This window comes from Corvus kubaryi, unplaced genomic scaffold (genome assembly GCF_017639235.1).
Source record: "Corvus kubaryi isolate FWS band 111438036 unplaced genomic scaffold, C.kubaryi_AGA036_p1.0 37292, whole genome shotgun sequence".
Taxonomy (NCBI): Eukaryota; Metazoa; Chordata; class Aves; order Passeriformes; family Corvidae; genus Corvus; species Corvus kubaryi.
The window spans coordinates 1,590,340-1,618,027 of record NW_024581091.1 but is presented as its reverse complement, the minus strand read 5'-3'; the positions used below and the strand labels follow the sequence as shown (position 1 = coordinate 1,618,027).

At 44.8% G+C, this 27,688-nt stretch overlaps 1 protein-coding gene across 8 annotated transcripts; it reads right to left on the bottom strand.

Annotated features, from left to right (window-relative positions):
* Positions 1–301: 301 nt before the first annotated feature.
* On the bottom strand, positions 302–25,697 carry USO1 (USO1 vesicle transport factor). Of its 8 annotated transcripts, none has more exons than XM_042026954.1 (26): positions 25,571–25,697; positions 25,244–25,330; positions 25,060–25,124; positions 20,690–20,769; positions 19,706–19,717; positions 17,087–17,187; positions 16,060–16,162; positions 15,849–15,904; positions 15,482–15,602; positions 14,032–14,210; positions 13,451–13,591; positions 12,570–12,658; positions 11,913–12,067; positions 11,446–11,657; positions 10,603–10,623; positions 8,762–8,872; positions 8,002–8,120; positions 7,615–7,796; positions 6,621–6,742; positions 5,572–5,710; positions 4,663–4,826; positions 4,031–4,120; positions 3,203–3,289; positions 1,811–1,909; positions 1,132–1,347; positions 302–745 (listed from the first exon to the last, which is right to left on the bottom strand). In XM_042026954.1, the coding sequence occupies exons 1-26, from the start codon at positions 25,634–25,636 to the stop codon at positions 668–670; spliced, it is 2,895 nt and encodes a 964-aa protein (XP_041882888.1). In that variant the 5' UTR covers positions 25,637–25,697; the 3' UTR covers positions 302–667. The 8 variants fall into 8 exon arrangements, with proteins under 8 accessions (XP_041882888.1, XP_041882890.1, XP_041882892.1 ...); XM_042026956.1 differs by having other exon boundaries at positions 11,446–11,651; XM_042026958.1 differs by lacking the exon at positions 10,603–10,623.
* Between the last annotated feature and the right edge of the window lie 1,991 nt (positions 25,698–27,688).

The following is a 27,688-nucleotide window of genomic DNA, read 5'->3' as shown; positions in this document are numbered from 1 at the left end:
CTGGTCATTGTTGTCCACAGCAATTCTTCACCCCAAGGCTACATTTCTTGCACAGCTTTCAATGAAAACTCTTCCATGCCAGCAGCAGAACGCTGTGGTTCCCCAGGACGTTCCAAGTGCAGCCAGGGCAGGTGTCCAGGCACACATCTGTGTGCAGGTCCCCTAGCACGCCCAGAACCAGCCCCCAGGCTGGCAGAGGCCACCCCCAACCCTTCTGCCTGCCACTGCTCTTGAGAGGAAGCCACAAACTACACTGAAGCTCCATGCTGAAGGCAGGGGGAATGACTCCATGTGACAGATGTTAAACCAAATACTTTTGCATTTAATTATGTTAAGAGCTCAGGAAAGTTAAAACCATAGACAAATGCACAGAACTGTCAATGACAATGAACCAAGGCAGCAACATTGTCATCCCCTGCTTTAAACAGTGTCTGAAGCAACTTCTAAACAAGTACAACTTGGGATATTCATGTAGAACTGAAACTGGTTTTTGTTTGCTTTACCTAATACAAAGGGTTTTCCAACACTTGAGTAACTTGTAACTAGGCCCATGGTTGTCATTTCCCCATCTGCTTCCTATAAGGAGACATTTTCCTTTGTACACCAGTAATAGATTTTTCCCCAACAGCAATGCAATCTAGTTTTCATGGTAACACACAACAGCATTCTAGTCTTGCTCCTCTTCATCCCCATCCTCATCTTCATCCCCTTGATCTCCAGATTCAGTATCATCTTCATCTTCAACCTGAAATTAATACAAGATCTGTTGAGAGCAGTCATACCCCTTATTTGATGCAACCTTTTGAAGGCAAGACAAATGCCAAGTGCAAATAAGCTTAAAGATAACCTAAAGCTACTATGCCAGATCAATTAATGCTTATCAAATGCAACTGTCATCTTGTAATGGCCATGGTTCTTTACTTCTCTGCTAAAGATGGCTGGCCACTGGGGACAACAGGCAGTGGTCATCTTTCATTGATGGCTGCCAAAAGAAGTTGAAAAAGTAACTCTGGTAGATTTAACTTGCCTCTACTTACAGAAAGGGGCCTCACCAGACTTTTTGGATCAAGTATTACCATGCCCAGACCTGCCTCAGACCCAAGAACTCACTGAATCCATTCCTTTGCTTACCGGTACACCAAGATCCTTCAATTTGATCTTCAGTGCAGATATTTTCTGATCCTGGTCAGCCAAAAGCACCAGGAGATCATCCTGTTCTTTCTTGGATTCCGCAACTTCACGCTGCAATTTACTTTTCTCATCTTGCAATATAGCAACCGTACTACTGGATGAGTCCAGGTGCTGCTTTAGGGATTCCTTCTCCTCAGAAAGAGCTTTGACTTGACTCTGACAACAGGGAAAATCCTCATCAAGTTACAATACAAGCATAGGAAAAGCTGAAGCCCTGTATCCTACAAACACATTCTACATACAACCTCCTGCAGCTCCATCCCGCCATTGGTTCCTGTAGCCTTGCTCCCACATACACTTACACATCCTTACCCAAACTATTACAACTTGGATAAAGTAGGAACAACATTAACAGTGGTTACCTTCCTCCAGTCAAACTGGACTGTCTGTGTCAGAGTAAAGCTACACCCTAGACTGTTCTTACCAACTCCTTAAAGGCAGACAAGGTTTCATTTCCCAAGTGAAAAATAAAGGAGACATGCAGTTTCCCCTCCAGAGCCTGAAAACACTGAGGATGCTGAAGAAACAAGCCACTTCCACCAGCTTTGGCTACTGTAGAAGCCTCCTAATTGAAGGCCCAGTATCCAGTGGCTTGGTCTCATGCTCATCCACTACCCACCTTCAATTCTTTTATTTCTTGCTCCAGTCGTCCCTCCAATTCCGAGCCGGTTGCTGCTGTTGCACCACTGTCTCCTAACATGGGATCTGCAGTTGTAGTCTGTGGACAAGGAATTCACTCTCAGTGCTGCACATACTAAAACAGCAAGCTGAGCCATTACACCGTCATTTCTTTAAAAGCATATTATCTTTTTACAGCATAGCCGAAATATTGTGATTATGTACATCCCATGCTGCAAGGCATCAGCAAACACATCTGAGCTTCCTCGGGTCTCAGACTCACACACACGTACCACACCAAGGAGAACACAAGGCGAAACCTTTATTTCATAGCAGCTGCACTTGAAAGGCTTTTAGGGGTTTTTCTAGGCAGACCCTATTACAGGCAATCCACCTTTGCTCTTATACTTCTGAAGCGCCACAGAAGTATATTTATTAGGCTAAAGATCCAATTCTTTGCATAAGACTACTAAAAATAACAGGAGTTTCATCTCAGCCCTACACAAAGTTATTTCCAAAACGTGGCAGCTGCCTGTCAGCTACAACTGCCACATGGCACAAATTTGAGACCAATGCCTCTCCAGCTGGAGAACACTGAAGCCAGTACTCCAAGCAAGGGAGGCAGTAGGATGTGGGACAGCCTTGAGGTGGTCTGACAGCTGGTGGGACACCAGGACACACCTCTGCCTCACGGGCACATGTGGCCACCAGCACCTGTGCAACAGCATCTTCCTGCAGAGCAGCCGAGCCTGCATCCCTCGGACCATGGGTACACTAAACACTTGTCTGTCAACTGCTCATGGGGCCCATGTTCCCACAGCTTGATCTGTTAGCTCTGCTGCTGAAGTGTCTGGAACATTTTCGGACAACTTTCTCGGGCTCTGTATTAGTTTGGAAGACAGTCACATTTATTTAGCCACAAGGCTTTACTGCCTCATCAGTGCAGTATACAGCCAAAAAACTGCTGCAGCATTTGGAGGCCTGCACAGACAGATGCCCCTATCATTTGCCCTTCAGCTGTACATCAACTTGGAAATTAGTATCGTCAGCTGTTTGTAAGAGTAACAATCTGTCTCCTGTGTAAGATACCACAGTTGTGCCTCAAAAAGGCTATTTCCTTTAATTAGAGTATAAGCTTGGAACAGCCAGTAGTTGATAATAGCTTAAAAATACTGAGGACCAGTGCCATCAGAGAGCACTAACTTGACTAAAAGTCCCCTCCACAGTCATGAAAGATTTGTCTGGTAACTCATTACTTAATTTGAAACACTGATGGAATCTGTGTGCACTTAAAGCAAGCTTGGTTTAGGAAAGTAGTTACAGACAGTAGCAGGAAAGCAAGTCTTGAAGATTTAGTTCCCATGGGTAAAAGAAACAACTTATTCACCAGTACCATTACTTGTAGCTTTTGTTTCTCCATCTGAAGCTTAGAGATTTCCACAGACTGTAGTTGTATCTGACTCCTGAGCATTTCTAACTCCTTTGGGAAACAGAGACAAAACTTTTCAGTTAATTTGGATAAAACAAGATATTCACATGAAATCTTCCTGAGCCTACTGCTTCATACTAGCAAAATGTAACAGGAAAGCTGCCTCTTAAAAGGACCACAACAGCTCTTTCCCTAAATGAAAGGGCTAGACAGCAATGTGCCCCATTGTCCACCCTGCTCTTACCAACTCTTTTCTGTGCAATGCCCAACCAAGGCACCTGTATGAGCCTCAGTGACTTTTACAAAGGTGTTTCATACCACTTGGACTCCCATCAGTGGCCTCTGTGCATTGCCCTTCCTGGTGCAGAAACCCATGATGACTTACTAATCCAGGCACCATTAGTTCTCCAACGAGAGGAACTCTGCCAGGTATTTCTTGAGCAACAGCTACCTTAAAGAACTGAATCTCCAGTTCAGACACTTATTCTGTGCTGTACATCTAATACCTGGAAACTTTCATAACATTTAAACATCCTTTTTGCATTGGATAAACACATTTTGCCAGTCAGTTCAAGTGCCTTCTGCTGGCTCAAACCTGCTTAGTGAAAACAACCTATTCATTTTTAGATGCATAACCTTGATACTCCAAGATTAGGACCGTCATCACAAAGATACCTGATCAAAACCAGCAACACATTCAAGCATCAGCGTGCCTCCCTGAAGGGTAAAGCTCCCTTCCCATCCCAAGCTACCCCTGTTCACCCCAGCTTTGCTGAAATACCACAAGTTCACCTTCTGTAGCTCATTATTGTGCTCCAAGCCACCAAATTTGCTGGTCTGTGAAGACTGCTCTGTAGTTCCCATTTCCAGCTGGGAAGAATTCTGTAAGAACAACAGAAAATCAGCTTTAGTACTAGAACTCTAAATGTAGTCATGTCAAAACAGCCCTAGCTGTTCTTGCATTATCACAATTCCCAGCAGCGAAGCTGCAAGCAGGCTGAGCAATGCACATCAAAGCTCTCTGATAAAGTGAGAGCAGCTGGATTGTCCTTTAAGGTGGGTGCAGAAGGACCTGCCACCAGTGCAAATGCAGGAGACATGCACCAAATAAACACAGCACACACTGCCCTGCATTGTGACAAAGCACTAAGCTCCTAGCACATCCCTACCATTTTTTCCCCCACCCTCTTTTGAAAACAGCCTATAAAGCACTGATTCTACAGCTGCACCGATTCTGCTTGGCAGCAGTTTGAGGCAGACAAGGCTCTGCTCAAGCCATCTCCCACCATATTCCCTATTTGCAGCACAAAATCCGGCAGGATGGCTTGGCTGCCGCCACAATGAGGACATGCACAGCCTAAGGCAAGTTATCCTTGAAACCAGGAATTGGCAGCTGGATCAAGTCCCACTGAGACAGTACTTACCAATTTTTCTATCACGGAATCCTTTTCTTTTAACTGCCCTTGCAGCAGCTCATGTTTGTTTTTCCACTCTTCCAATTCCTCTTTCAATTTGCTCACTTCCTCTGTCTGAATGCCATTCATCTGAAATGTCTCACCATGGGAATTATGATGCTGGGTGTCCTTTCCTAAACAGCAAGAGTTTACAACAAAGGTCAAACAAGCAATTCTAGAACTTAGCTTCCAGCACACCAGTCGAAGTACTTGTTACCCATCCTGCTCCTGCCCCACAAGGCAATACAAGCCCTTCTCATTCCAACTAAAGGAGCAAAGCACAGTACTTAACAGTTCTCTACATATAAAAAAGAATTAACTATGAAGAGCTCTCATTTGCCATTCCTTCAGGTATGTATGCTGCCTGCTGCTTCAGCCATTCAGTTCATCCAAAGTAACAGCATGGGCAAATTCTGAAGATAATTGTTTCCTTAGGTGTTTTTAATCATAAGCAATCATGCAGGGAGTTGGGTTTTTTTTAAATCATGTCATGTACAGCTTATCCAGCATTTTGACCTTGGGATAAGGAGAACATACTGCCCTGATTTACATATGAAATTAACAATTTCTCTAGTGACAGTAACAGGCTTCATCTTGCACACTGGCCATACCATCTTTCCCAATTCACACTTCCGTTCCAGACCCAAACTTCAGCACATTTCAGGGCCCATCAGGTCATGTTCTGAACCCGGACAGGCAGCAACCGATTTGGATTAACTTTACCCAAGGCAGAGGCAGCCTCTCCCAGCAGCTCCCACAGAAAGTGTGAGCTCTTACACCTACAAGGCTGTCTCTGCTGGAGCTCTGCTGCAGCTTGCCAGAAATCACAACATCTTTGCACAAGCAAGATGATTTTATATTGTTACTCATGAAGCCTACCTAGCTGTACTTTCAGGAGATTATACTGGTCCTTATGCTGCTGGATCTGAGACACTTGCTGTGTGACTGTAGCCTGGAGCTGTTCATTTTGAGATGTTAAAGTGTTGATTTGTTGTTTTAGTTCTTCAAGTTCCTGGTCCTGTGAAAGAAAAAAAGGCACAATACTATATATATATATATATATATAGTTATACTACTAACTCTCAAATACAATCCTGTCAGGAAGGCGAAGGAAAGCAGCAGAACCTGAGCTCCACCACTTGGTGCTACATGGGACAGATGAGCAGGAAAGCCACCTGCAAACCTAGATAGCTATGCCTAGGAAAAACACCCAGGAAATACAGCTGCCTGTCACACCAACAGCAGGAGGAGAAAGGGGAAGGTGGGAAATTTGCCAATTGTCATTTTTATCTAGCATACTAAAGCCTGCATTTGTTTAGTCTACTACCTCAGGAGTCTTTTAAGAAATCATGTTAACTACAGACATCACATGTTCAGTAAAGCCTCTCATAGTTCTGAAGTGCCCCTAATGCCTTATGTACCCCACACTCTGATCTCAAAACACCTGCTTCAGCTTCCCATTAGCAGTTTAAGTTAATTAGCTTTGCTCCTCTACATCTCCACCTAAGCTGCAGCAACCACACAAGTTAACTATCCCTGGAAAAAGGTTTTGAGTCCAATCCCAGCAGGTATACCCAAACTTCACCAACAAACCATTTCTTCACGCAGCCCCATTTCATCAGTCATCAAAGTGAGAGCACAGAACTAAGAACGGCATCTCTGAAGAGCTGCAAGTTCTCTGGGTTCTCATTTGAAAAGAAACGCTCCAACACTGGTACGAGCATGTACCCCAAGAAAAAAAAAATTAACTGGTGTTCCAAACACTGACATTTCAGTTGAACCTTGACATCAGTGCTGTTAGAAGCATTTCTGCATTGCTAGATTCCTTATTTGTTTTGGAACAAGGGGGATCTAAGTGCATCGCAACACCTCCAAAAGACAAAACCAACAGCTTTTAGAGGCACATGTATGGTCCAGCTCCCTCTTACCTGCTCTCTAATGACTTTTTTGTAGTGAGTCACAATGTTGTCATGCTGTTCCAATGTCTTCTTGACCTCCTCTTCCTTTTTATCTTCCTCACTGGACTTGTAAATTGCTTTACTTATGACACCTGTCAGAAACAGTTTCTGTCAACTAGAGCCCAGTTCACATCTTTGTCCTCAAAAAAGTCTCACTGCCTCACAGTTTGAGTTCATAGCATTCGAAACTCCACCCACACATTAAAAAAGGGATTGTCACAAAGGTTTAATAGAAATGGTGATTTTATTGCAGTTTGCACATTTACTGCTTTACTCTGTTTCAGACAAGTAAATGGGTGTTTTGAGTATTTCCTATCAAAAAAGCTGTGTTTTACTGGCAGTATAGCCCCACTACAGCTGCAGCCCAAATAATTTTGCAAATAAGTGAAAGACTTGGGACTGCAAGAGCAACATGCAGATGAAACTGCTTGGGCAAATCCATGTTTACAACTGCTGTTTTAAGGTTTTTTTTCTTTCTCTAGACTGATGTAAGTTTAGAGCAATATTAATAAACAGGACACCAGTCAGATGTTAGGGATGATGACAATCTGTGAAGCACTGACTAAATCAAGTGTCCATTTCCTAACAAGACAAGAAATTCAGCATTTATCTTTTTTAATTTATCAAATACAAACAGCAAATATCTGGATTACATACTTCAGCAAATGAAGCTTCTACGACCAGTGTATATGCTCAATACTTGAGTTTCTATGTGAGCACAGGTCAACACCTCTTGGCCAGTGTGATAACTCCCAGAATCTATTGATAATCATTTCACCCAAGAACATCAGGTAATCCAGTCAGAGTGTTTTTACTGAACACTTAAACTGCATCTTGGGTATATGATTACTTAGAGCTATTACCATAACCTTTAGTGTCATCACACTAAAGAGTAACACAGGATGTTTGGTAGCTCATCCATCAGTTCATGACAAAACCTAGAGAAATGAGTGTAACATCTCACCTTCCAATTCCTTTACCAGCTTTGTAAATTCATGGTCAAACATCATGTGGTCTGGGCTAGAGAAACTAGGCTGTGGTTTCTGAGCAGCTCTGGAATAAAGTTCATGTTTGCTAATGAAGCCAAGCTTCTCAATGAAGTTCTCCCTGCCAATCCTCTTCTCAATCAGCTGCTTCAGTTTCTCTCTACAAGGAAGAGACAAATCACTGACAGGGCAACAACTGGACAAGAAGTGAACCCATCATTCCCTCAAGGTGGGTTCTGCAGATACAACTCTTATCTGTCTCAAGTCTTAACCCTACTGCTGTGCCACTTAAAAGCCTCTTGAACCACCATCTGCCTTTGACAGAACCTTTCCCTACCATCCTGTTATTTCTCTGTCATACTTACTTCCTGTAATTCTCAAGGGAATTGTCATTGTAGTAGATGGAAATGCCAAGCAGAAGTGCACACAGGCCTTGGACAAGCTGCTCCTCTTCTCCAAGGTTTTCAGCTATCTGCCCTGTGAGCTAGAACTCTTGATAAGGATATTGGAGGTATTTCATAATCACAACACATGTAACACTTCTCCTTGTATACATTTCCTTTTATTTACACACAAACCCAAGCTTTGTTAGGAAGTAAGACAAAAGAGCTGACAAAACCCTTGCAAAGTTAAATCCTGTTTTGAAGAACTTGGGTAATCAGTGGTTTCCCATAAATTTGTGAGTAGCTGTTTAACCTGAGAGATTTACTTGTTCCAAAACACTCCTGCAGTGTAGATAAGGTGCCAGTTTAGCTTTATGTGCTCAAGTACCTGATCATTTTTTTCCTGAAAAACAAGCACAGAAATTACAGCAGTACAAAGCACTCTTCCTGCCTCTTCAGTGTAAGTTTAGTTCACACTAAAAATACCAACAAGCTTGATGCACTAAAAACACACTTGGCTGGCAGACAAACAGTTTTCAACTACTTTGGTATGTGCATCTTACACACAGCTCAGTGTACACAGAGCACTGGCAACAAAAGGCTCATTTTCTCTCTTGGCCCAGTGCAGTTTCTGTTTTGCAGAATCCCCATAAACTGAGCTAGAGAAACATTTAACTTGAACATGAGTAACCCAAGTAATGTCTAAGCAAGGGGTTCTACTCTGTAAGCAAGTCAAGGATACAAAAGGAACATTGGCTGGATTGTGAAGGAAGTGGGTGACAGCAATGGAGCAGTTGCTCAGCCAAGTACAAAGCAACATCAGTAGTCCAACTCTGGTCTGTACTTTGCTGCCCTGTGAAGAATAAACACCCCCATCATTACCTTTCCACAGAGAGGACTAAAATACAAACCCAAGCTGTATTGGATCAGAACTCACCTTCTTCCACCTTATCATTTTATGAACTACAAGTCATGTCTTTCCAAACACCCATTTGTTAGTTATACTGAACAGCTTTAATGCTGGATAAAACAAGGATCAAACCGTTCATGTTGAACTGTTTTCAGAGCAAACCAGCAAGCAACACAGATGTGAAACATGACTCAATGCAAATCAGCACCAATATAAAATCGTAACATGTTAGTTCTGCATTTTTAATACAAGGGTGACATGAAGGAACACACACAAAACCCCTGTAAAAGAAGGAACAAGGTGTACATTTAGTCAGGTAAGGATTCCCTGGGAAAGACGCATCACCAAGACCTCCCCTGCTGACTAAAAACTGCCAGGTGTTCCTAGTATTATTTTCTAGGTAAAAGAACAATAATCTTGTCATGGCCTTTGGTTCAGACAATATGCACATTAAGCCAGCAAGGCAAATGCTAACTGCAGCATATTATTTTTGTTAGACAGACAAAATTAATTTTATCTCCAAATTGACTGTCTGATCAATTTTGTCTCTGCTGCAGGTATTTGGGCCCAGCTGAGCTAAGACAAGCATCCATCTCATCCAACATTCAGATGGCAACCAAGGAAAGTGTTCCCTCCCCCATTTACAAATACTGGCTCTAATTGTCCCAGAAGGATTTGCCATCCCATGCACACTAGGAATAACCCCTGTAACTGGCACTGGGCTTAGAGCACATGGCCACAGCTCAACTTTCCCCAGCACTGGTACCAGTGTCCCTTCCCTCCTGAGAAACATGGAGTTAATTCTGCTTGTGCAGCCCAGCACTTCAGCACACACATATGCTGGAAGCAGCTGCAAACCATACTTGCTGTCAAGCACTGCTTTTTGTGCTGAGGTCAAATCGGTGCCTTCTGCCTAAGGATTTTCACACAGCCCAAAACATCCTCTCTAAAACAGAGCTATTTTCTAGACATACCATGGTAATAACACCTACTCTGACAGGTTACAGCTCCCCATGGCTGCTGTTCCACAGTTCAGTGCTGGTAACAACCCAGCCCTACCACCCCCCAGGACGGCTGTGATCAACAGGGTAAAACACAACACAGTTCTACAACAGAAACACTTCTTTTTGTGCCACCAACAACCAACTCAGCTGTGTTTTAAGTAACAGCCTGGAAATGAAACAACTCTTCAGGGGTCACATGCTCATGACAAGATCCCTGCTATTCCCAGTTAGGAAGGCAGGCAGGCTGGAAGGCAGATTAGACAGTTTTTCTTTTAGCAGTCAGGATATCAGCAGCATATCCCCACTTCTGATGGTACCAACTGTTTGCTACAGGCCATTCAGAAAACACTATTTCTAACAGTTTTAGTTTTCCTTACAAGAAAGCACACCTATTATGTGAACAGATGGTCAATTAGTCTGCCCCCTAGAAAGAAAGCACCCGTGCTGCCCAAGGTACGGATCCCACAGTTTTGGGGAGCACTCCCAGAGATTCCACTGGAGGCACCAAGAGTTTGTTACGCCCGGGAAAACCCAAACCACTGCAACACAAAGCTGTAAGTGGAAACACATCAAAAAGCAGTTAAAGAAATCCTCCCCAGCAGACCCCAGACAAGAGGAAAGGCCTGCTTTTGGCAGGAAAATGCACAAGCTGTGCCAAAAAATACATACCCGTCTGTCGATCTTATCACCCTGCAAGTTACACACATATTACTTGAGAACCTTCAAGTGGAACATTTCAGAAACATCCCCCCATATCTGAGTCCCTTTTATCATGTAGTGCTGAAGAAGCACAAGCACTTTTACTGACTCAAATTTACCTTACACAGAAATGCCAGGAATAGGATAAAAATGAATACTGGCTATTTTTAGCTAAAGCAGGTGAAAAGTCATAGGAAAAAATTCAGGATTCCAGCCATTATTTTCACTTGCAGGAAAGTCTAAGTGCCACCAGAGTTAACCAACTCTTTACTACTACACAGGCTTTTTCCCTGAATGGCTCTAACAGAGGTGAGTGTCACAAGGAGGCATGGGCCAGGAGGTGAACTTCACTCACTTGACATTTGCAAAAGCAGGTATTAACATGTTGAACAAGCTCAAAAAAAGCTTTTATTTTTGCACAAAGCCAACCATCAGTACATGACAGCCTGTTTTTTTCATGATGTTTCCAGCTAGCAGGTTCAGGTTAAGTACCAAACAGGCACTTCTTCAGCAAAAAAACCCCAACGTGACCAGGGATTCTGCCAGTTGACTTTACCCTTTAAACCACATTTAGGGCCTGGATGCTTTGGGGCCAACTGAGAATAGGCAGCATCAAGCAGCAATCTGATGGAAAAGCAAGATTTGCTGCTGTTCTCCTCCCCTTGAAGGAGCTTTAAGCAAAGCTTAAAAAACAGCCTGCAAAAGAGAATCCTCCTCCTCATCAAGGCAGCACTCGTGTCCCCACAATGCCCCTGCCCAGGAGGGGCACTGCCCCTGGACACCCATGCTGTAGCAGGGCGAGCAGCACTGTACCTGTGAGAGGATGTTGGTGCACTGCTGCAGCAGCGACACGGGCGGGTTGCCAATGCTGGTGGCCAGCTGGACCCGCAGCAGCTGCTCCTTGAGCGTGGCATTCTCCTGCAGGGCGTGGGCCAGGGCCACGGCAGCACACCAGTTGGACAGAGAGTCCGTGGAGAAGAGGCCCCCGCAGAGCAGCTGACCCGCCGAGACAGAGTTACCTGTAGCTACCAGAGAGGCCAAGAGGTACAAGGGAGATTAAAACAAGCCACATAATTGGCAAAATATTTAAGACAACACAGCTAGAACACAAAAAAAAAAAAAAAAAATCAAACTAATGAGGTTTTAGACAAATCTAAGCCAAATCGCCCTGCCTGGGTCAGTCACTTACCAGAAGGTAAGTAACTTTCCATGAGACACCAGCTGGTGCACTAAACAGGTGCTAGTTCAGAACTCACTGCAGAGATGGTGCCCTGGCCTACCGTCAATAGTGGATGGCAGAAGCGTTGAGACAATTTCTCCTTGTCCTTTTTGGTTTTTGTACAGAAAGCACTGGAAACAGTAGAGAACAGCACAGCGTAGCACAAATGGCTGCCTCTCGTTTACCATGGACATGAGCAGCACTACAATTGCAGGCCTGTTGGGAAAGCAAGGAAGAGCCTTCAGAACTAAGCTGGGAATGAAAACAACTGCAGGTACATAATACAGGTGTATTCCACGGGTAAGGAAAGATACCATGGCCTACCACTGCATCTATTACTACTTCAAACAAGGGTATTAAAACCCAAGGTGTTAAAAGTTTTTCCGTTATTTATACACAGAACAAGAGATTGATTATCCGTCTCTCTTGCCTCCAAATCCTCTTGGGACTGTCCTCTGGCTGACAGTGGCAGCACATCCCGATCTAAGACTTCTAAGCCATTGCTCATTTGCTTTTCAGGTGCCACATAATACCAGTTCTAGGCCTCATCTCTCTGCAAACACACTTGACACCTTAATGCTGTATCCAATACACCCCACATGAACTTGAAGTTGTTACTCTGGATCGTAATTCCAAGTGTGAAATTTATAAAAGCCTTACAATTGCCCATACCAATACATTATCACCTAACAGAGTTGAAACACTTTCCTTCCTCTACCTTGGTGGGTTAGAAGGTGCATTTACAGAGGCAAAGTAGTCTTGGTTTGTCTGGCATCCTCGGATGACCTCCGATACAGTGTTAATGGTCTAGGGAAAGGGCAGAGAAAAAAGTTAAATCCATGTTTAAATCTGAGTCATGGGCTACCACCCAGATGCCTCAAAATTATTCCAGATTACCCTGACAGTTCAGTATTGAAAAGATGAGCATTTCAAGTCTCAGCTCAGAGACTTAAGTAAAACCAGTGTGCATGAAATCAAGGCATTTAACAGCTGTTAAAGATGCTGAGCAAAGGTTAAGGGACAGAGAGCTCAGTCACCTCCAGCTTCATTTTGTATGCCAGATCAGTTTTGCTATGACAGCTAAATAACAGCTAAACTGGACATTTTAAAAAGTGGAAAGGTGAAACCTTTTAAGAAATTAGGAACTGGAATAAAGGAACCAGTCCACACTCCATCCAAGCATAAGGCTTTTTCAAGGGAAAAATCCCTCATCCTACATTGCTGGCAGGGCTTTTCTAGAATCTAAAACCCCTCGTCATTGGAAGCCTATCAAATTAGACTATCTGTAGACTCTCAAAAAATAAAAACACAAGAAACCCACCCCCAAACCAGGGAAAGCCATGAATGAATTCAGCTGGTCTGGGCTATGTTGAAATCAAAAGGAAGGAAATAGGCAAATCCAAACCCTTTCTGGTTGCAGAACACAATGTAAATAACTCCTCTCTTTATGCTGCCCATGCAGGAAGCTGAAATCTCCAGCATCTGAAATAGTTGCTTAGCAAATATTCAGTTAGCCTCTGCAGCAGCTGGTTATCCCTGCAGACTGCTGTTATCACCCATTTGAACATCCCCACCCCTCCATCCATTGGCCCCTCTTACTTCTGTGAGGATATCAGCAGGAACCCCGGTGGCCATGAGGATAGTGCAGAGCTGCTGTAGGAGCCCACAGTGGAACATGGCCTTCTGACAGCTGCTGGTGGCACCAGGAGGGTTTGTGGGGGACACAAGGACCCGCACAAGCTACAGAGAAGGAAACACTGCTGTGTGAGCAGAGCTGGGGACCTTCGAACACAAAGCCAAGCTCAGTTGAGGTTTCACTGAAATAGAACTGCTTCCTAAAATGGAGCCTGGAGACAACGAACAGAATGCTGATCGCATTGCTACGTACAGCTGCTTGATTTTCAGTTTCATACCGGGGGATTCTTTACATAGAACACCCCTAATTCTGTTTTTAGTTTAAATCACTGTTATATCTCAGGTGACATCAAGTTATGCAATATGCCAGCCATCACAGATTCACCTCTGACATGGTTTGTGCTGAAAGCAGCACAGCTCATGAGCACTGGTAGCTAATTCAGAGCTGAAGAAATGGATTTCACAGTTGTGACATTACACTTCTCACTGCACAAGAGCTGACAAAGAGATGGCATCAGTAACGAGGAGTTGTAACAGCGTTTTACCTGCAGCATCAGGTGAAGGTTAGTCACTTTCTGTGCAGACCACCCACAGTTGTCATCTCCAACCTCAAACCAAGGCTTCATACGCTGAATGTATGAACCTTCCTTGAAGAAATTCTGATTCGAATTATTATTCTTCAACAAGTTTTGCAACAGGAGGAGACAGTCTTCCACCACTATTCCTGATGAGACAAAAATCACAAGGTGAATCAAAACATGCCACACAAACAAATTAGCTTGTCCATACGCTGAGGATGTTCTAGATGGAACAGAGCACACATTTCTGAGCTCTTCATTCTTACCACACATTAGGCTTGGATCAGTAACTATGAAACTTGTGAAACCATAGTTTTTCTTCCACAAGTCCAAAGCAAATTTCCAAAGCATGTACAGCTCATATCAGTTAAGTTGGTAAATGGGAAAAGCCACCAACAAAACCTCACCATCACTTTGTGTCCTCAAGTTCACCTGTTCCAGAGCCAGACCACACTGTCCCTATCAAATGGACTCAAATGAAGTTCCTCCTGAACTGTGTCATGATTCTGAGGCAGCAGCTCTTCCTGGCTCTCATTCATTCTCTTCAATCACTGCCTACCATCTTCAAACCTCAAAGCTACTCTTTAGTTTTTGGATTACACTCAGATACAGGCTCCTCCTATCAGAGGAACAGATAAGTAGCTGGGGGGAAGCAGAGAAGTCTTAGCACCTAGGAATTTACATAACAAGTCTCCCAAAATTATTAGCTGCCTAAAAATCGCAGCTTTAAATCAAAGGTTTGCTGAATATTTCCATGCCAACATACCTGGAGTAATACAGCTGGGAGAGAAGCATTAACTGCTCCTGCAGCCCACAGAAAGGTCATGGAACAGCAACCTGCCATGCCACTGAAACAGACTGTAGTAAACTTATCATGTATTGCTAGTAAAAAACAAAAAAAGCCCTCAAGTGCTGCATTTGTTTTTTGCTCATGTTTAAAATTCTTCTCCCCTCCCAACAGGTGACTGACTTGTCAAGGAGCTGAGCAGAAAACTGAAGTTATTAGTGCAGCTGAAGTAACTCAGCAAGCTGTTACTTCCAGCCACTCCAAGCATCCAAGGATCTCACGGGAAGAACGCAGATGCTTAACTCAGTAAGTGACAAACGCAGCATACACATCTGACACTGCCATTCCAAGCAGATACATGCACAGGCCTAGGTCAAGCAAGAGCACACTAACTCATTCACACACGCTCAGAGGAGTGACCTGATGTTTTAACTAAGTATGCCAACTTTTCAAAAGACACTGAAACACAGCTACCTGGTCAACCTGGTTTTGCTTCTCTTGTTCCAACCACTCTATAAATTGTGATCCTTTTTCCCACTGACCAAGCTCCAACCACCCCCTAAGGTAAGCCTGGAAACATCAGCTCATAGTTGCAGAAGCACAAGGCTAAGTCTTACGACTCCACTGTACCTCCATCGCTGTTTCCTTCCTCTGTTATGATATCCAGAAGTCTCTCAAAGGCATTTTCAAAGGCAACAATCTTCTGTATGGCTGCATTGCTTTTGGTCAATTGCTGTAACAACAGGACTCCCTTGACAGGTGGAGGAGAGGAGAAATCAAACTTGCGTTTTGTTAGAGCTCCATTGCTTTTCACAAGTCACAGCTCCTGGAAGGATGCTGAATCAGCAGCATAATCCTCAGCCAGGGTCACAGGCACACCCTCACACCCCACAGCTGAGCACATCTACAGCCCCCACGGACAGCAGGCACTGGCTCCTCGAGCCTCGATACACGGATAGAGAGGATGGAAGGGGCCCTTCAGAACCTCTGTACTTACATCATTGCGGATAACTTCCCTGGAGTCTGCTAGCAAGTCCATGAGGCGGGAAACACCTGCGAGAAACAGTTAAAAAAAGCCAAACATGAAAAGGTACAGCCTTTTCATACTGGAGGTCTTTAGAACATCTTGCTCAAGACTCCTCTAGGCCTCTGCCATGTCTGCTGAGCATCAAGCTCCAAGTGTACCAGCAATGGATTCAAGCACTTACCCATGGGGCTGACCAGAATGATCTGCTGCACCTGAGGCCCTTGCTGCTTTAAGAGAGATGTCAGTAGCTTCACTCCAGGCCAACGAACATGAAAATCAAATTCCTGAAAGGATGGAAAGGAGTAAGTTAAGTAACGAAGTCCTCAGTATTTAACTCAGATACACTGACAGATGCCTAATACTGCTCAAAGCACAGCATAGGTTCCACACAGGAAAAGTGGAATATCATGTTTTTTACTGAAGTCGGACTAAAAAGGAAAGGAAAAAAAGAAGAGAGTACTGGTACTGTTCACTCTCAAGCACAATCATACTCTTAGTTTTGGAACAAAAATTTTAACAGCTCTAAGTAAAAAGGCAGGACATGAGGACAAAACCATTGGAAAGTGAGTTAAATATCATGCTGCTGGAAAGCAGTCACCCTTTCCACTTGAACTGCATCTCATTACTGTCTCATGATGATTTAATGATCATCTGAAAAAGAATCCTTGCACAAGGGACAACCACTGCTGTTTGGGGAGCAATAATTTTTATTGTTTCTAATTAAGTAACTAAACCCCCTTCTCAAGGAACTGGATGAGAGAAAATGGCCACAGGGTGCACCAGGGGAAGTTTAGGTTAGCTATTCGGGGAAATTTCTTCACTGGAAAGGTGGTTGGGCATTCAATAGACTGCCCATGGCAGTGGTGGAATCACCCCTGGAAGTGTTCAGGAAACGTCAAAGTGGCACTTTGGGACATAGTTTAGCAGTGAACGTGGTGGTGCCGTGTTAACAGCTGGACTCTATGATCCTGGAGGCGTTTTCCAGCCTAAACAGTTCTGTGATTCTCTTCCATGTTCCCCGGCTTTAAAAGCTGCGCCAAAGGTGTTCATGCACGTCAGTCCTGACTCACCTCCAGCCCCGCCTTCACTGGATCCTGGCACACGTCACCCCTCACACCAACTTCACTAGGAGGACAAAACCATGGCTCTCTCCATTAGATAAAGCACCACCCATCTCTCAGCAGCCTAAACACGACACAGTTACTCACCTCCACCAGAGTCAACAGCAGAGTGACATTTTCTTGCTGTTTAATGAAAATCTCTGTGAACTGACTCCCCAGATCATCAACTTGTTTTGCTGAGTTTTCTTCTGCAACAGTGAAAACCAACATATTACAACACAACTGGAACAACTTCAGCGGCAGTGATTTTTATTCTGACTAAAATAAGGCCATGGGTGACCAAAAGACTGAGTCACTGTTATAAATGTTAATTGAATTATTTTCAAAACAAACACCAAAACGAGCTTTTCACAACAAGAAGCCTACATTATTCTAAATGTAACTGTGGAATCTCAGCAGCTACATCCCCACATAGCTCCGCTAACCCAAGAGAGCAGCCCCTCATAAGTACCCTACACCAATGGGCAAAGTACACTTCGCACCAAGAGCCTTGAAGCATGAGGAATATAAATCATCTGAAGCTAAATGGCCCAAATACCTTAATTATTCTGCTGGGTTTAGCAATAGGAAAAAGACTTAAACATCAGGAAGGGAGAAGAGTCACACAGATAAGCATCAAAACCTCTCACTCTTGGAATGTGAAGTGATTTCAAATGTGCCAGACGAGTGCCACTCCATTCTTCACTCTACAGTTACGCAGAACTGGCCTAGCACATGAATTGTCTCACATAATTATTTCATGCATCACTGTTGCCTGAACACAATGCAAACACAAATGCAAAAGTATCCCACAAAATGACAAAACCCCATGCAAGCACCATCTCTGCACCAGTGCTATTTTTCTAGGCTGAGTGACCATTTACGTAACTGTCCCACAGAACAGTGGCATGTAGGTACCACTGGCTGACATAATTAAGGAATGTCAGCTGAAAAACTGAGCAAGAGCAATTCTAAGTCAAAGGGAAAGGGATTGTTTTAGTAGAAATAAACAGAAAATAAACAGTAAAGCAAAATAATTTCTGACCAAATCCAAAAGTCTTCAGATTTTTTCCTCCTACTTGAAATACAGGATTTATAGCCTTATCAAGGAAACACTAATGAACCACTGAGCAGCTACCAAAAGGGTCAAAGACCACATACCATCTCCACACTCTGCACCTTCCTGGGCTACAGCAAAACAGAGAAACCAAAAGACTACTAGGAAAGTCTGGTGTCAAGGATACAATTTTAATTCACTGCAAGTTATCACTCTGTAAGGTCTACTTGTGACAGATTTCCAGTGCAGCAAAAGATCTGTTTGGCCTCCCAGACACCAGAGTAGCTGATCATTTCTCATGTCATAGAGCTGTATTTCCCCCTTGAAGCAGCCTTAGCAGTATATCTCTTACCACAGGGGCAGAGGAGCAGCAACACAGCTCTAAATTTCTAGCTGCAGAAAGGATGAAATACTACAAAAAAAATTAAAAGGGAAGACAGACTGTGCAAAATAACTCTAGCCCAGGCACGTAGCCCCTAGCAGGACTTAAGTCCAACAGTGACCTCTCTGAAGCTGAGGGTCTTAGCAAGTCTGCGCCATTCCTGAACTGACATATATTCATTTACATAAATGAAGATAAACACTCCACACAAGTTCAGCTTCTGCACTTGCTGCTAAAGAATAAGAGGCAACTCAGCTGGGAATCACTCACACATGGATTGCACATCCTGTAGCTAGCTGCATGCCAGGGAGAGAGAGCCCAAAAACCTAAACATTTTACTTTCAAAATTAAGTTAAATATTTTAACTTGGACTTTTCCATGAGCTGTGACTGAACATCATGTCCCACCCTCAGCTGCAAATAGCAAGTGGTTGAACTCTCAATGCCAAGTGTTGCCCTTGCACAAGTTCCAGGTGCTAAGGCAAAACCTGAGCAGTGTACACAGCCTCTCAGGCTGTAGTTGGTTTTTCTTACTCTAGCTCAGTATTCTTCTATGAAAGGGCCAAATCGCCTTTTTCTTTTCAAGTATTTCTTCTACTATGTTTAAAAAAAAAACAAACAGGCAAAGGGAAACTATTTCCCAGTTACACCAGAAATCTTGCAACCAGCCTTCTATCCATAATTGTTCCTTAAATCTACGCATTCCCAGGGCTACCTCAATTCAAGCCAACAGCTTCCATCTATTAAGATGAGCTCTCAGCAATTCATTAGAAAGCAGCACTGCAAACTAGAAATTAGTTTTAAAAGATAAAATCAGTTTCAAAAGGAGAACATGCAAAGCATTAGTGGTAACCTAGGGTAGAAGTGAACACCGTATTTTAACATGCATTGCTTAAAAGAGACACTGTGAAGGATGCTCATGTGCAGCTCACACATGGTTGTCCAGCCTCAGAGCTTCTTGCCAACAGAAACTCTGTTCACAAAATTTGGCCCCTTAAAATCCTACCAGTTTGGGGCTGCACATCTTTGACATCCTTATCAAGAATTTACCATTACTGCAGTCTCTGGGGATCTGGTGGCATTCAACATGCCAAGTCACAGGAGCAATCAAATTGGAAACACACTTGAGCTCCAAAGAGTAAGGATAAAGCAGAAGGCAAAATGCCTTCCCTGAGCTCCAGCACAAGTTTTTACAGTGTCCTTTTTAAATGGCAGCAAGTGTTACTGGCAGGAATAGCAACTAGGGCTAAAACAAAGTGCCATATTTATCTAAGTAAAGGTTCTTTTACCTTCAGAGTCATCTGTCAGTGCAGATAAAATAAAAAGAAACAAGAGACAGGTTTACAAGTTGAACAGTTTTCCACACAGCACAACAAATTACGGCATAAGCTCAGGTTTCCAAAGCAGCCATCCCAGCTTCCTACAGCAGCCAGAAGTTCTCCTGCAGGAAGTTCTTACAGCAGGGGTTAAAGTGAAGCACTCCATAACCCTTACAACCCTGCTCATCTCTCACACACAACTCCAGCCGGACTATTCTTTGCTCTTCAGAAAAACCTGCCAACACTTTTGTCCAGTCCAGAATCATGGCCTTGACCACAAACATGAATTCACCAGCACTATGAAACTTTGATCTTGTTCTAAACCTTTTTAATCAAGATGGGGAACTGGAAGAACATGGAAAAGAAAGCCAAGCACAATTTGAAACATGGTTTAGAATAACATTCATTGGCCTTTGAGACTGGTTTAATGCCCTTCAAAAATGAAGGGGTGGCATGGATTTTCACAGCCCAGCCGTACAAAGACAAGTAGAATCTTTCTAAATATCTTTCTCCACTGCTGCAGCAGGGTTGAAAAAGGTTCTCACACTTCTGTGTGGCACCTTATCACAGGTACCTGAGATTTTAGATCTCAACATCCTTGTTAAATCGTGAGATGGTGAAGTCTCATTTGACAGTAACAGCCAGAACTACCCTTGCCCAACAGCAAAGAAGGACTTGATTCTGGACTTACAAACTAGAAAAAAAAGTTATCCCATTCCAACCTGACTCCTGTTCACAGAACAAAAAGTTTTTAAAATTAGTAAGCAAGAGATCGAGTGTCACTTTAATGCAAGTTGCATAAAAGATCTTTAGCATTGTCCTAAGAGCTATACACAGTAACAAAGCAAGTCTAGGTAAGCATTAGTAAATCACAGTATTACAGCTGATAATTTGAACAAAGCACCAAGGAAAGCAACCCCACAGTTAATACAACTATTACTACCAAGTGCTTACCTTGCTCCTCCTCTTCTAGGTCATTCGATATTACATTGTAGAGTGTGTCCAAAGCATAGCCAATTATTTCAGAATCTGAACTGCAAATGAAAGAACCACTTTTCTTTAATAACTTATTTCCAACTACTCTTACAACATTGCTCTTCCGCCCAGGCAGTTCCCTTTGCAGCACTAGGCCAAGTAAGAAGCACAGATTTATTGCAGCACCACATAACCATGAGCTGTCTGCTCCCTGAACAGAGTCAAGCTCCTTTTCCCAGTTCCACTCCCTCCGGTGAGCCTCAGGAAGTCTGTCGACACCAGGTGACCACAGAAAGCTTCACTGTAGGTGTGGCTTAAACTTTCTGACTCACTCCCTCCAGCCTGCTCCTATTCCAGGAGAAATCTCTGGGAATGCTTCAGACTTGCCAGAAGATCACCCAAGGAAGCTGCAGACAAAGCTTCCGCACCTTCCCAGGTGGGGCCTTCCCTGCTACACTGTCAGACAGAACCAGAGCCAAACCTCAGAGCTCCAGGGGAATGTAGCAACAGCTGTGGATTCTCACAAACAAGCAGCATCCATGTCACCAAACCCACTAAACCTAATTATTAAAGGGTTTTGAACTCCAGCACCCCCAGGAAGCTGCAGGGAAGCCTTGCTAACCCCAAAGCATTAGTTCACCTGCTCACACCCAGACTCTCCTCTCAAGCCCTGCTTCAGGAGGGACCTGTTTGTTCTGTATTACCAAGGTTGAACCACCTGTAAGCCCTACACTACAAACAAGACACAGCACAAGAGTTTATGGGGCAGCATATAACCATTTCTGCTACTTGCTTTATTGCTCTTAAACCAAAAAAGAATGAAAGCACAGGCCATCAAAAAAAAAAAAAAAAAAACAACCAAAAAAACCCTCTAAAATCACAGAGAAAGGTGTATCCAAGTGCAGAAGGACACACCTCACAGCATTTCCATGACTCTATCGAGCATCTGAAAAGAAGATAGTCAAAAAAAGCTCTCTCACTCCAGCTTCTCAGTATTTACTCTCACTGGTCTCCAGGGCATTCCAAGTAAGGCCTCCACACTAAAGATAAATTTGCATTTCATGAGGCTGCTAGGCTGGTTCAGAGCAGAGGCCTGAACAACCACCTAACCTTATAGTCCATGAAAACAGTCTCATCTAGCAGGTATGATCACATCTCTAGTCTGCTGATGTCATCTTAGTTCTTCAACACACTACTACAAAGTCTATGCTTTCCTTTTCATAGAAATGAAGCAATTCCACATCTAAAAACACACAGAAATTATTTCTTGGAAATCTGAAAAGCAAGGCTGCAGCTTGGTGGGTTTTCTAACTTGCCCTGTTAGGGAAATTACAGCAGTTCCAAAAGGATAAGCAAATTTAATGTACACATGATTAAAAGCAGGCCTTGTTTCTCTGGTTGAAAGATAAGAGATCACAAAATGAGGACAGCAGCATCCCACCTCTGCTGTTCATTGCCTTGCCACCATCTGCTGTTCAGCACATCCCACATCTCATTGATTATTCTGTTCAGGCTGAAGCTGCCCAGCTTTTACTCTATAGTAAAAACCAGTCAAGAAACAGGACTTCTCAGGCATCCATAAGAGGCAGCCTTTGTGCAGTGCACCAGTTCAGCACAAGCCACCTCAACCAACCTGCCTCTGCTAGTGGTGATTTTCCACAGCATTCAAACGAGACACCAGGGCCCCACCAAGTTCACAAACAACAGCAGAGCAGAACCTGTGGAAATGAAAGCACCTGTGCATCGACTGTCCTGCACACGGATAACTGACACTTGAGCCTCAGGGGAAAAAAAGGGCCCTCTCTTAGGTCCACATATTAGGCTCCAAACTCTTTCAGCTCTTTCAGTCATCACACTGAAATTCAAAAACCTTTTAATATAGGTACAAACAAAGCAGTTAAGGATCAAGTCGACTTCTCACTCCAGCGCCTTCTCTCACACCAACAGTTAAATGGTATTGCCCTGTTCTACAGTCAAACAGCAAATTTTTTTCAAAATAATCCCTCATGGGATGTAGCAACATCTCAACAAGAAGTCAGCAGAAGTCCTCTACCACATCACTACTTCATATTACAAAATAAACACATGGCATAAGAATTCTAGTGTATGTAAGTCTGGAACATGTAGAAGCTGACTCAGGCTCTAGGATGTCCAATTCACAGAACTGGCAAACTTAAAGAAATCAGTTTTCTATAGAACAAGTTTTAAGCACTTGAGCAGGAGACCATTTCCCACAACCTACAAGTAAACTGTCTAACAAGTGGAACAACATCTTCCACTTAAGGAGGAGTACGTTGCTGTTTCAGAGTAAAGGCTGTAACCAATTCAGAGGAAGACCTCAGCATTCAAGGAACTGAGAACTGGACACAGTTACATTTTTCTAATCAAATTAAACCTGCTGTCATCTTAAACTTCACAGCAACACAGCCAATGGGCCACAGGCCAGCACATGTACATGATTTACATGAACACAGTGACATGTGAGAAGATAACTTCAGTCAGCCATTGACTTCTCTTCTTAAGCAGCTGCAGTGCAAAAAAAATAAACAGGTGGAAAAGAGCATTTTCCACTTCTGCAGAAAGCTTCAGGGCACTTCAGATGGATGCTGGAAAGGTCCAAAGATCAGACCTGCGGGCACCCACCAAAAGAGCAGCCTCCCAGTTCAATACACCCATCACAATGGGCTTTGGGGACAGGTGAGCCTGTGACTCCCTTATCAACCACCTCATCAGTTCAACTGGCTTTGATTTCCATTGAAAGAGTCCCCAAAGCCTCACCTCTACCATTACTGACACCAAACAGTAACACAAACCCCAACACACGTTAACACCTGCGCTGATCATACACAGGGACTACAACTCTCCCTTCAAGAAGCCACAGCACCAAACACCTGGCCCAGATGATGTGCTGGCCCACCAAACATGCAATAGCAAATGACTCCAGCAACATCTCAAAGCCCACATTTCTTCAGCTGAAAACCCAGAAAACCCCCATGAACTTATTACTTCTTACAACTGCAGCCTGAGTCACACAAGACACACGTGCAGAATCACAGCACACACAAATTCCAAAGGATCGACTGGACCCCAAAAAGCACCAAAAAGCCTCATATCCCTGCCCTGAAGGGTTCAGGCTGCCTTCTCAACTCGATCAGTAGAGCCCCACCTCCCTTCTCAAAGTTCAAATCTGCCCTCAGAGCAGATAAGTGGATGAAAGTAGGCTCCTTACCCTAGTTTTTTAAAGGGCTTCCCCTTCACATCTGTGACAGTTACTCCTATAACCTTCCCTTTCACTGTTTGCACCAGGTCAGACATTGAATTTTAACTACCCAGCCTGCACAATAGGAATAACATTGACTTGCCTAGACAGCAGCCTCACACCTTCTTCCCAGCTGGCATAACTGGCCAGGCAAGAAAGGCCTCAACCAGCAGCCTTGGGTTGAGCTCTGAAGGGTTTCACATCCTGTATCCGTAACTAGAGCAGGAGGCCTCCTTCCAGACACTGAACTGCAGCTTCCCTAATTCTCCTTGGTATTGGCATCAAAGGACCTGCTCCTCCTTCCAGTGTATGTACATCTAGGTATTCCACAGCCTTCTGACTGTCTCATAAAAATTTACGAGCTTGATGTTCAAATCCAGACTGAATGACTATCCCCATGCATTTGCCTACCTAAATACCAAGTATGTGCAGTATTTGAAGCTTAAATCCAAGGACTGCAAACAGGTTCCACATTACAACATGTGGGCGCTATCAGGTACAGCAGTGACTGCAAGGATGGATAATCAAGATATTCCAAACACTGGAGTGCATAAGTATTACATTCTAGTCCCCACAGAGCACTCAGACTCATGCATCTGTCTTAACAGCAGCCTTGGAGTCCCGATCTCCTGCTTACCTGAACCCAACTTGTTTTTTAACACATACCAGCAAAAACACATGCCTGCTGACTTCATTCTTTTCCTCTTAATTCTGTCTGGCTCACCTTTTGCCCAGTAACAGGTTGATCTGGGTTATTTAAGACCGTGTATTTAGTTAATGTGATCTGTTTGGACTCACCTTCCCACAGCAGTGGAAAGATGCCCCTGAGAAGCACTAAGACACACTTTGGTAGTACCTTCACCCTAGAGCTTGTCTTTCTGTCCCTCATTCTGGTTCCTGGAATTCTGTTCTTTTTACTCCCGAATAGGCTCTGAGGACATTTACCAGCACAAAAAGCCAAGGTGACAGAGGAGTTCCAAGAAGCCCAGCTGTCCTCCCAGCTGTCAGTACAGGGCATCAGGTCTGCATTTGTTGTGTCAGCAGCAGAGAAGGGTCGGGCAGCAGCCCAAAGTGGCTGCAGGATGCTTACCGGTCTGTCTGGAGAACATGGATGAGGTGTTCCATGGCTTGTATGCCGACCTCCAACCGGTACTTCTGTTCGGAGGAGAGAAAAAAGATAAATGGTCGAGCCCAAACCCAAACAAAGCCTTTTTAACAGTACCTGACAAAGCTACTTGAAATTCACGCCGCTACTCAGGAAGTTGGCTACTTACCTTGGATAATGACTTGAGAGCACGTACAGCATCCCTCCGGTCATCCAGCAACGTAGACGAAGCCACCCGGTCACACAGCTTCTGGATCTGGAAGGGGACGTACAACACAGGGGATAAGCCAGCACGCCGGGGCTGCAGGGGACACTCCCGACACACAGCCTAAGGGCAGGCACCGCAGGGGAGAGCTGCTCCTTTCCCGTTCCAGCCAGCAGCTCACGGCCCCGAGCAGGACCGGGCACCACCCGGGCCTGTCGGAGGCACCGGCGCGGCCGGCGACAGGGCGGCCTCAGCCGGGGCTGTCCCGGCCCCCCCGCGCTCCCTGCTCACCGTGTCCGCTCCCGAGGGCTGCGGGCCGGCGCTGGGGCCGCCCATGACGCCCCGCAAGAAGTTCATGGCGGCTCGGCCCGGCCCGGCCCGGCGCTCCCGCTCCCCCCGCGGAAGCGGCCGCCGCGCCTGCGCTGCCACGTGGCACCGCCGCGGCCGCGGGCGGGGCTCCCGGAGCCGCGCAGCCCGGCCCGAGGCCAGCTGCGAGTGCTCTGCCCCGTAGTGCTCGGGACCCGCAGCGCGGCCTGCCTTTCCACCAGGAACGGGCCCCCGAACAGGCCTGAATGGCGGGGCAGCTGGCAGAACGTTCTGCTGCGCGTTTGCTCACAATGAACAGCGGGGGCTGGGGACATGAACCTGTCTGAAAAGTAAAACAGCACACCCCTGTAACACAGTTCCCCCGCGACTCGGGGTCTGTGCACCCAGAGCAATCCCTAGGCAAACGCTACGGATTGGCATTCAGACATTGCATTCACTTCTAATGAGAAGCAGAAAGGTGATAGCCACTCTTAAACTACAAGTAAAAAATGTCCAAATTCTTTTGAAACTTAGTCACCTCAGTGAGAACCAGAAGCTTACCTAGATAACACTGAGGGTTGAAGTCCAAGAGAAGAGCACGACGTACTTGGTTACTTTCAGATGCTGAATATCCTCACTGGATGCTACTGCAACATATTCTGGATTCCTGGTGAGGACCAACAGCCAAGAACTAGAACTTCAAACCCTTGAAACACTGCACCCACAAACCAGCTCCCAGCCTAAGGCTGCCTTCCTGATGGTTACTGGTAGGGTTTGGCAGTGTTTGGCTTATTCTACATAACCAATTAAAGTAATTTTAATTGCAACTACAGCAAATGGGCACAGAAAGTGTCAAGATCGCCCGTTCCAAAAGCTAGTTTATTTCATTCCAGGGAGACAATGCCTCTCACATCACAGTTTAAATCAAGAGCTTTGGGGATTTGATTTTCCTTATCAACTAAAGAGGAAAAGTAACCACGCAGCGCATGGCCCAGAGAGTTTTTACTTTGTTGGGCAACAAAGAACCCTTCAGCCAGGTTCCGTCACCAAACAACCAGGTGGTTACAGCAACCATAGCCATAAGCAGTTCCCTGATCCACAGGAGGACAGCCTCAGCCTGCAGTCACCACACACCCCCAGCTTTGCTCCAGCCTTGCCAAGCACAGCCATGCACACCAGGGCTTTGCATCCATGACCCTGCTTCTCCCCTCAGCCTACCCAGCAGCATGCTGGTGCTACAAAACTGAGCTGGAGCTCACTCACAACTGCCCTAGATAGTAAATGTGCAAATCCTCTTACACCTCATTGCCCGTGAGCAACCAAACAAGTCTGAGAAAAGAAAAGAGTCCTTCTTGTAAATCAAAGGTGTTTAGATATTCAAAGGTTAAGAAAGGTTCCCCCCCTTCCCAACAGCGATGATTCAAGGCCCATTCGGGGCCACTGCAGACACACACCTGAACTCACCTGATATGTTCAAGCTGGGCATAAAGAGACTCTGGTCCTTAGCAAGAAAAAATGAAACAACCAACACCAGGTTCTTCCACAAACCAAAATTTATTTCAGTATTTCCATCCTTATATATACGACCCCTGAGAAAGAAGGTGAGTTGCTTCCAAAAGAGATGTCTGACACACCCCAGCTGTCCTCTTGGAAACACAAAATACCCCAAGGGGCAAATTCCGTCACCCTGGAAAGGCCTTATTTAGTGTTTGAACTGCAACCATAGATTGCTTTTTGTTTCAGCATAACTCAAAATTGTTTCTATTACAGTGAAAAGCCGTAAACTTCCAACTGAGCAATGGGTGGGGCCACAGCTCTCCGCAGACCCCTACTATATCCCAGTACTGACCGCACCCTGGCTCTACAGGCTGGAGACCGCCGTCCAAGCGAAACAGCTCCGGTGGGCATCACCAAGGGGGTCAGGAACCAAACTCATCCGGCCAAGCTCCGCGAGGGACACCGATGCCTTGAGGCCAAGGTAAGGGCCGGGCACACCTAGAGAAGAACGGGAGCAGTTAAAGCAGGCGCAAAGCGCGGGGCCCGCTCGGCCCGCGGCCGTGTTCCCGCTCCCGTCACTCCACGAGCATCCCCCCCGGTCCTCGC